Source organism: Cherax quadricarinatus, chromosome 21 (assembly GCF_038502225.1).
Source record: "Cherax quadricarinatus isolate ZL_2023a chromosome 21, ASM3850222v1, whole genome shotgun sequence".
NCBI lineage: Eukaryota > Metazoa > Arthropoda > Malacostraca > Decapoda > Parastacidae > Cherax > Cherax quadricarinatus.
Window position 1 is genome coordinate 8,935,902 of NC_091312.1, and position 10,029 is coordinate 8,945,930.

A 10,029-nucleotide genomic window follows, 5' to 3' on the forward strand; every position below is an offset into this window, starting at 1 on the left:
CCTGCAATATCATCTTTCACATCATCAAAATCAATGATTATCCCTATAGGTCTATTTTTACTCTGTAATCATATAAGAGGCTATATAGAAACGAAGGATTCTTCTCTTATGTTGCTGTAACACTGTTTTGAGCATTAGTGTCACCTTCTTTAGAGGCTCTATTTTGTTACTCGGGGTGCCCTCCCCTCGCACTTAATTCTATGGCTTTCCAGAGTATATACAAATTCCGTGCCTTTGTTGGTAAGGTTTCTTGCCATCCTTTTATGTATATTTTCCATTATGTCCATTCTCTAATATGGAAACCAGAATGGAGAATAATAAATAACCTTAACCTATCCTTACCAAAAACAAAGTTGAAGTACAGTACAACGTTAGGACTTCTGTTATTTATACTTACTGATATGAGGGCAAGAAATTTATTAACTATTGCGAACATTTAAGCACTGTTGACCTGGCTTTATATTTCTGCTAACCATAACTTTGAAATCTTTTTCCATGTTCACGCTGACAAAAATTTACATCACTTAGTTTCCAAGCGCCATAGAAGTGTAGAGGGGGAAGGAAGAATAATGTAGGAAAAAATGAAGGGAAAATGGAAGGTGAAAAAGCAACGGGAGAAAAGTGTAGGGATGAGGGGAGGGGACTCGTGAGATCCGCGGTGGGGGAGGGGACTCGTGAGATCCGCGGTGGGGGAGGGGACTCGTGAGATCCGCGTAGAGAAGTCGAGAGATTGGGGGAAATCGAGCAATGAGGGGGGATGGCGAGTGACAGGGAAGGGGAATTCGTGCATAGGGCATGGAAAAGTAATGGGGGTTGTGATGAATACGTCTTTGTAGGAGAGTGAGCAAAGGGGGTAGAGTCAGAAAGGAAGGTCATGAAAGAGCAAAAATATTTTATTGAAGACTCGTATGAATTACCACCTCTTACTAATGTGTTTCCTCCAAAACCATGACTCTGCAGATTATCTGAGGTGAAGGAAATAGTAGAGCATGTCTTCCCTGCCTTCAACATTAATCGAGTTTAATTTACTCAGACCAACATTTAAAATATGAAGAAAGCTGAAAGAATTTAAGAAATTTGACAGATACCAAATTTTAATTATGTAATAGAACGAATATAATTAACTGTGTAGGGGTGTCTAAAACATTAAAACTAAATGACAAACCTCTTCCCAAATTCACTCATACCCATTCTAATATACCCAAAACACTAGCAAAACAGCTTTTCGTTCACCCGCTTGACTATCAACATCTCTGACTGCCGTATTATGTTGTTCAGTATTTTCAAATTTAGTAAAAAAGTGGCAAAATTGAAGTGCACAGATCAAATTATATACCTTCACCGGATACATCTGGATCAACAAACGAAGAAAAGCCACTTTCATTAAAGCTTTCTGCTGTTTCAAAGAAAGGCTCATCACTGCCTGTGCTTTTTCTCTCCTCGTGACAAGTGCATTTACAGTGTACATTTTTACACACCGCCGAGTCGTCGGATAATGTCACCTTGTGCAAAAACAACACTGTGCCTTCCAAATATTCTCCAACATCTTCGCCAGACTTCTTTAATCTGCACTTAAATATTTTGCCCTGAGTGTCCCATATTTGTCCTAAGACCGTCATATATCCATAAGGCGGAATCATTGTTGCTGACTTTCACAACCACAATATCACAGTTAGATATAGATCACACACCACATTTGGTACATCAATTTCAAGTGCTTTCAACACCTATCCCCTAGAGGTGACTAGGTGAAACTAGAGGTAACGAAGGGCATCAGTGGAAGCACCGAGAATGAGTGCATGACTGGCACCATGGCTGGGAAGGAGCAGCCATGTTGACAACACTCGCTGGTGCTGCCATCTTCTTCGCCAGTGTTCCCATTTTCTCTGGAAATCAATTCGGACTGCAGTGCCTTCTTGACTCTTCCATGGGGATACGATATTCCCTAGGGCGAAACTAAACTAATGCAGAATTTTTATTACATTCAGCTGCTCGTAGCACAGTGATAGTAATTTTTTAGCGTATTTAACATTAATACAATAAGTACGGTAGGTCGGCACAAATCTACTACAGTAATTGTTACTTGTTTTCTATTATAATGTGTTTTAGTGCATCTATTATTGATCCAGTTACAATATAAGATTCCCAGTTGTCATTTACATACTTTAGATCATTAGTATTCGTTATGTGTTTTTGCAAATATCATAATAACGATTTTCATACATCATGTGAAATATGGAAAATGATCATCCAGACAAAAGAAACCTAGACGCGTCTACAATGCCGCAAGTGACTCACCATTAGCGCGCCTCTCAAACTCGTCGAAAAGTCTGTTGACTTCGTCTATCTCCCTCTTGAGTCGCCTTAGCTGTGGGTCGTTCGGGTCTCCCTCCTGCAGGAGTTTCTCTGCGTCCTCGTTCAAGGCCTTACGGATGGCGTTACGCTGCTCTGCTCCCATCGCTATGAACTGTATAGCCAAAAGAAAATAATCGTGCTCAACACTAAATTAATTTCCAATCACAATAAAAAATATGCTCTTTTAAAAGGGTGCCTTAATGCTGATGGACTCTTCATCCAAGGAACTGAAGCTGTCCCCTCTATCTCTGATCAAACCTGATTACCTCACATTCAGCTGGCGTTGTAAGACCATTATGGATTTAGATCTTCCCCCTGATAATAAGACAAATATGTATTTTATTATTATAATAATGAGGGGGAAGAGCTAAATGCGTACGGGTCATATGGCGCACGGGCAAACAGGTACGATCCAAAGAAGGCGGGGCGGCTCCAGAATTTCTAAGCAGGTGCGTAGGACTGTCAATGGTTGGAAGGGGTGGGGCTCCGCACTTACAGAGCAGGCATAATTTTTACTCAGTGTATGTAACATCGATAAAAATAGCAGTTTCTAGAAATGCTTTCATTCACCCTTTGCATAAGAGTGAGATTACAAGAATAAAATCATACTACCGCGACTGGGGCATTTCACCAATAACCCACACTGAGGAGAGCAAACTTATGACATTTCGGTCCGCACTGGACCACTGCCAAGTCACTACAGGGACGCAAGGAAAGCAGATAAAGCCACAAGACTTGACAATGGTCCACGTACCATAACATTATAAAGTTCCTCTCCTAACTGCGGGTTTTAATTTTAATTTTATTCACATACTTTACCGATTTATTATTATTTGGGATCTTTGGGGAGCTGATGGAAATAATCAGGGGTTTCAGTTCCCCAAGCTGCCCAATGGTGCTGTCATTGGGCGGATAGGATCAAGAACCCCTCATTCAAATCAGGGTGGATTATATATATATATATATATATATATATATATATATATATATATATATATATATATATATATATATATATATATATATATATATATATATATATCAAACTGTGATTTTTTATTTTTGTATTTTAAAGAAAACTTGATTTACCTGGGCCAGATCCCAACTCTTCACAACCTTAATGGTAGCAAAGATCATGTTCTGACGCATACGCAGCTGCTTCTTCTGCCAGAGAGCTATGCAGCGTTCGTACTGCCGCTTAAGCTTTTCGGCAGCGTCAATGGCTTCCTGGTTGGGAGGGGGAATGGTGAAGCAAACGCCTGGCACCATGCCCTTGTTGCCTGAGTTGGTCACCACACTCCACTTGACACGGTTGCTGTTGTCGTGAACTGTGCACCTCTCTCCCTTGTTGATACTCATCTGTTTAAATAAACAATGTCAGCCTTCCCTCACCAGCATCGTTGCCTCAGCTTTTACTCGTCAATATTACTACTTAATTAACTCTCCCGCTACATCATCCTTCACTCGCCAAAATACTAATACAACCTATTAAACCATGCCAAGAAAACGCAAAGGTTCGCAATAAGACTAGCACCAAGAGCTGAGGGGGAAGGTGAATCAGCTATGACGAGAGCCTAAAATATATGAACCTGATGGTACTCGAGGATACTTGAACCAGGGGAGACATAACGATATACAAAATATTCACTAACAAAGAAAAATGTGAAGTACTAAAGCATTAAAAGGATATATAATAATACACAAACACCACAGTATAACCTAAGATTAATGGCACCAAGTTGTTTAATAAAATGCAAAGGCCGAACTTTAAAAAAAAAAAAAATGACGCACGGATACAAATTCCTAAACATTATACTCCCCGTGTCCTTTAAGAAAGGAGACAGGAAAAACAGATAGAGAAGGGATGAAGACAGTACAGTTATACAACACGAGACCAGCAGGCTGCCGCCACGTAAGGTTAGCAAACACTTGAGTGCAATGGAACCTAATTTAAAGGAACAGATATAAATGTTTAGAGAATCATAGAAAAATAATTGGGCATCAGGTTTCCAAAGCAGCAAGTACAAGACACAAAAAACAGCGGAGAAAGGAAACAGATGTTTTGAAGGGGAAATTGGACCACCATCTGCTTTAAGTGCCTTTCCAGCCACCTCGTGATTGTTATATAGGCCTGCGAGTAGCAGGCGTCAGGATGTTGACGCAGAAACGAAAGACGCAGAAAAAGGAACTAAAAACAGTTATCAATGTAAGAAGTAGAAAGAGCATATGAACCAGAAATTAAAGTAGCTGAAATTAGAATAAGAAGTGGAAATACAAAGTACAAACAAAAATAAAATGAAATCAATGTAAGAAGCACAAATACAGGAAATAAACAGAAAATACCATAAGAAGCAGGAATGAAAGCAGCAGAAACGAGAGTAAGAAGCAGAAACGAGAGTAAGAAGTAGAAACGAGAGTAACAAGCAGAAACGAAAGTAAGAAGCACAAACGAGAGTAAGAAACACAAACGAGCACAGCAAGCAGAAACGAGCGTAAGGTCTATAAATATACCTAGTTGGATGAATCTTATTGTAGCCTGCTGGCCCAGTGGCTAACGCGTCGGTCTGGAGTTTACAACTCTAACCGCGGGTTCAAGCCCCGCCCGTGGTATAATTGGTTATTCAGCATTTTAAAGCATATTGAATTTTTAAGATCACCATATTCGTACTATTACGAAATTTCTACTGCCCTGCCCAATTCACTCTCATATTACATAAATCATAATCACAAAGAAAAATAATTGAGATTATTTTCCAGATTCGGCAATCTATATTCATAATTCACTTAGTGTCATCGGTTAAATGTCAGCCAATTTAGACAAAGGGGAAAATAGTCCCACCATTTATGGCGAGAGAGATGTGTTGGGTTCTTACTAAGGCAAGCACCCTATAGGGAGAGTGGCACTCCTCCCAGAGAAGAGGCCCTTAGGCACAAACCATTCAAACCCCACTATCATGTTCAGTTGACCAAGTGTCGGTTAAGTCAATGAAATAGAAGCCAGCAGAGGAAGCAGACTAATTTCCTGACTCCAGAAAACTCCCAAGAAGGAAATATGTGAAAAGTAAAATACTTTTCTGTGTTGTATGTCCATGTTTGAAAAGCATGACTATGCATTTTCTCATTTACTCTAGCTACAATATTAGTGTTCTTCTAACGTTTGAGCTGCCTTTGGACACACTATATCCGGCTTCCCTCTTCAAGTAAGACCTACTAATGTAATGCATAACTTTGCTTGAGAAACAAGCACTGAAAATATAACGGACAACTTTACTATCTGCGGAGACGTCAACAAAGTGGCAATTGCCAACCAAATTCTCAAGCGCCTGATGCTTAGCCTTACTTTTCCCGATAACTTGTTTTATAAACATTTAAATCATTTAATATACGAGTATGTAATCCATACCTCATTTCATCAGAATCTTTAACAGACCTAGATTTTTATTACGCTAACAAGTCTTCGGTAAAATTACTTGCATGGGACATGTAAACATATCAGAGTGATATTAACTAATTACATGCATCATTTTGGTAACATCGCATAGTGTGTGTATACGTATACATGTTAAATGCAGACGCAAACTTTTATACAGTACAACTTTATGTAGTAGTGCACTTACATCCATCTTTTTGTAGTTGCAGATTGCTGTTACTGTCGTGGGCTGTCTTAGCGTCTGTCTGCGTTGCTTAAGAGGTACCACAGACTTGGCTCTATTAATGAGCTCGTCCACAGTGGTGTTGAACTGAGCCAGTTCCTCGCGGATGTCCTGCATCTCCCGCAAAAGTTGCTCCCCATCATCAAGACCAAAGTCAGTCACAGAGAACGTCGTGTTTAATTTTTCATCTTGCCTGCAATTTATTGCAATGGGAGATGGGGGAATTATAAGACTAAGAGAAATAATGAGAGTCTGAAAAATGCATATACATGTACATAAGATTCGGAGAAATAATACGAATAAAATTCACTATTAGTTTGAAATATCAGGGAACTTACGCCATGACCCACTGTTCGGCGTTGGCAATGTCTGTGAAGAAGGTGTGGTAGTGGGATGCATGCTGAAGGTGGGTTTCCAGGCAGAGGGTGAGCTCTAGGAGCCACTGCCACTGAGTCTGCATGGCAGCCAGGTAGGCCTCGACTGTCTTGCTGGCCGGGTGGTGCCCGATAACTAAGCTGTTACCACGGTCCTGGACAGCACTAAACTGCACCTCTCTCTTTTCCAACTCGCCCATCAGCTTCTACATAGTGCAACATAGAAAATACATTATATAAATTTAAGTTAAATATGCTATACTATCTTAACATTTAAAGCAGTATATTTTGTAAATGTTAATGAGTAAATAGCAAACATATCTTGCCTCGTAATATCGCTCCACATCACTAATATTAAGACTCTTGTTGGCCCAGTCTCTGTTGAGCTCTTGTTCTTCTCGTTCGTTGAGCCAGATGAGTTCCTGGGTGGCAGCCTGCAGGAAGTCCAGCAGGCTGTGTAAGTCAGACACACGCTTGTTGCTCAGTGATAGCAGCTCAGCATAAATCTTGCGCAGCTGAGACAGCAAGCTGATGTATACCGTGTGTTCTTCACCAGAGAAGTTATTCTTTAAAGCAAAATTATTTAAGATTAGCAAATACAATTAAACAGATTAGGTATCTGCCAGATACTTCATTAAGAATGCAGGCGATATAGTCAGCTCTATTGTTCCATTTCCATTCAGCCGAACTTGCACAAAGTGGATAAAAATAGGTGCGTTCACATTAGTCTAAAATCAATAGCTAAGCTTACAAGTCAGTGAGGAGATTTCAACAGGAAGAAAGAACTTAACAATACGCAGGCAAGATCATGAGGGAGGGGAAAAGAGGGATAGAAAGGTTAAGAGAGGGAAAGGGAAAGGGGAAAGCGAAAGGGAAAGAGAGAGAGAGAGAGAGAGAGAGAGAGAGAGAGAGAGAGAGAGAAATGGAGGGGGTAGAAGAGAGGGAGACGGGTGCATGTGCGTGTGTGCGTGTTTTAGTTACCTCAGCAGCTGCACACTGGTCTACGTTGGTATGGAATTGATGGATGATCTTGTGCTCCTTCTGGTGACTCTCGTACTCCTTCTCCACTGCCGCCAGGTCGTTGCCGTATTCGCTGTCGTTTAGTTTTTTCTAAAAAAAAAAAAACAGTCCCGCTCTAGAAACATGCGTTTATATTTTATTACTTTATAAAGCCTCTAATAGGTGAGATATAATAAAACTAGTACTACAGCTAGTTTTTATTTTAACCACTAGTCGACTCACACCTATCTTTTATGCTTTATATCTTCCAACATTTCAATTTTATCATTTTCCATGTTAAAACAATTACAAGTTTCTCAGCAAATGCACACAGCTACTACTTACAAGTTTATCTTTGCACCAGTTGATGCACTCCTGGAGGAATCGGAAGTGTTCGTTTGTTTCCACCAGTCGGGATTCTGATACTATTATCCTCTTCGTCGTAGTGTAGGATTCTTGTTGTGTAAATGATCGGTTGTTTAGAACTATAAGAAGGCGGTTCTCGAAAAGAGTCCTAACACTAACATATCGTTCTTCCAGTTTCACAACCCTGCAGGAAAAATGATCGTGAATCACTTCTCATAAAAAAATCAGAAAATCAAAGTGGCAGATTACAGTTCTAATTACGAGTGCAGCGTATGTTAATATAGCTCACTGTTAAATGAAATCAAAATAAACATTGAAACTAGTGTGCGGATACCGTGGGATGAGCCCACTTGGCCCAACCTCCATGACTTCCTTACCGCTTATGAAGAGTGGGGGCCTCGTGGTACTTGCCCTCCCTCAGGAGCTTCACGTCAGAGTGTAGGGTCTTGATGGTGTCCTCACACTGGGCTAGTTCTCCATCAAGGGCATCACAGTTACGTTTGGCATCCATGGGATGGAGGCGCTCCACTCTCCTCGCCTCGTCCTCTATACGGACTTCTACCTCTTCTAAAGTTACTTCTGTCTGTTTGATTTCGCGATGGACTTTCTCAGCTAGACGTTGAAGTCTATCAGCACTGAAAGTTCAAGATAAATGGAAATAAAAAAAATGAGAGAATGTAATGGAAAAGTTTGTCTCTAAGCATATTATTTTTTTCGAGAATGTCATCGTTGGCCATTAAAAATCCTGTAGCACAATAACAAAGACATGTTTTACCCAGACAAGGAGTCATGCAAAGCGTCGTCCCTCTCCTGGTAGTGGGACATGAGTTTGTTCCACTCTGCGTCGACGTTGTTATAGTGCAGCTCAGGGGTCAGCTCGTCCTCCAAGAAGCCGGTGCCGTCTAGCAGCTTCTGTATCTCGCGGTACAGGCGCTGACAGTTGTTCTTGTCACGGAGTCGAGGTGGAACTTCTTCTTGACGGAATCTGGAAGACAAAAGCTTACCCAGTTAAGATAAAATGCTACTGTATGTATACTATTTTTACAGTCACGAAATATATCTGATTTTCGAAAGAAACAAAAACCACAAATTCCAAGAATGACCTGGTGCTTTCCTGAGCCATTCTCTTGAGCTCGACTGTATTGGAGGGGAAGTGGCGGTCCCTCATGATGGAGATATGTTCACGGATCCAGTGTAGCAGTGTGGTGGCCATCTCTCGGTACTCCTCAAGCTTCCGCTGTGCTTCCTGAACACATCCAATCCCATGTATTAAATATTGTGCTTAACCTGATATACATTACAAATATATCCAAAATAAAGTAGCTCATCTTAATGACATAAATGTGTAATGCATGAATTGCTAGATGTAGTTACGTGGACAATAAAAATAATGCTTTGTACTCACGATATTGAAAAGTGGATGAATGCTGGGTGGCTCCGGGAATATTTCATAGAGCTGCGACACGTAGGTGATAAGCGACTTCTCGTCTGGTTCCGGGGTATCAACATCTAAAAAAAAGTCACGTTACTCTCACACTGTAACAGCACAGAGCAACAATCATCTATATCGAGCCTTTACCCAATATCTATCTCAAATCTACATCTGGTGATCTTATAAAATGTAATGAAGAACTACGCACGGTTTGTGCTTGAGCAGCCTATAAATTAACAGAGGCCTAAGTAAGGGTGAGTGAAGCCTACGCTACGCGTACAGTTACAAAATTAGTATGTTGCATGACGAAGTAGTAGGCGTTACTAGTGTAATTATAGTTTCATATATAATCTCCCTAGCGCCAAAAACAATCACTTTGGGGCGGTTAACTAATGTATATCATCTTCCTCTATTTTTTTCTTTCTACTAGATAAGGGTTACAATTTTCGCACAATTTAATGAAGTTTACACGTGCAAAAGATGACTGTGTTACGGCTAGTGTTAGCTGGGACATCATGCAATTTGAGAAGCATTTGTTACCATCAGCACCATTTCCACCTTCACCACCTCAAACAGTGAAAGTTCACCTCTTATCTGTGCTAACACAGACTGCCTCAGAGACAGTATTGAGACCGCAGGCTATACTAAAATTGGGTGCGCATCAGTTGCAACAGAGTCGCTGTGTGCACTTGCTGCATCTTGATTCGAGCCTCGCCACACCGCTACCATTTACGGTATAAAATGTATCTAGCAGCAGGCATCTGGTGTTAGAGGAGGGGGGGGGGGATGTTTCTCCCAGCTAAATATATTAAAAAGCTCATTCTTATTCATAAATAATAATGGGTATTCG

The 10,029-nt window shown here is 40.6% G+C and overlaps 1 protein-coding gene across 50 annotated transcripts in view; it reads right to left on the minus strand.

Moving 5' to 3' along the window:
* Positions 1-10,029, minus strand: part of shot (dystonin-like protein short stop) — a 956,738-nt gene that overhangs the window by 254,050 nt on the left and 692,659 nt on the right. For all 50 annotated transcript variants that reach the window (XR_011392260.1, XM_070087199.1, XM_070087187.1 and 47 more), the window contains 11 exons: positions 9,153-9,256; positions 8,851-8,993; positions 8,523-8,732; positions 8,125-8,382; positions 7,727-7,931; positions 7,364-7,492; positions 6,709-6,948; positions 6,347-6,588; positions 5,973-6,201; positions 3,445-3,714; positions 2,299-2,467 (listed from right to left, as the gene is read on the minus strand). Coding sequence is in view for 49 of the 50 variants with exons in the window: in XM_070087199.1 (XP_069943300.1) it covers positions 2,299-2,467; positions 3,445-3,714; positions 5,973-6,201; positions 6,347-6,588; positions 6,709-6,948; positions 7,364-7,492; positions 7,727-7,931; positions 8,125-8,382; positions 8,523-8,732; positions 8,851-8,993; positions 9,153-9,256 (2,199 nt within the window). In the remaining variant the exon portion in view is untranslated. The remainder of the gene's footprint in view (positions 1-2,298; positions 2,468-3,444; positions 3,715-5,972; positions 6,202-6,346; positions 6,589-6,708; positions 6,949-7,363; positions 7,493-7,726; positions 7,932-8,124; positions 8,383-8,522; positions 8,733-8,850; positions 8,994-9,152; positions 9,257-10,029) is intronic.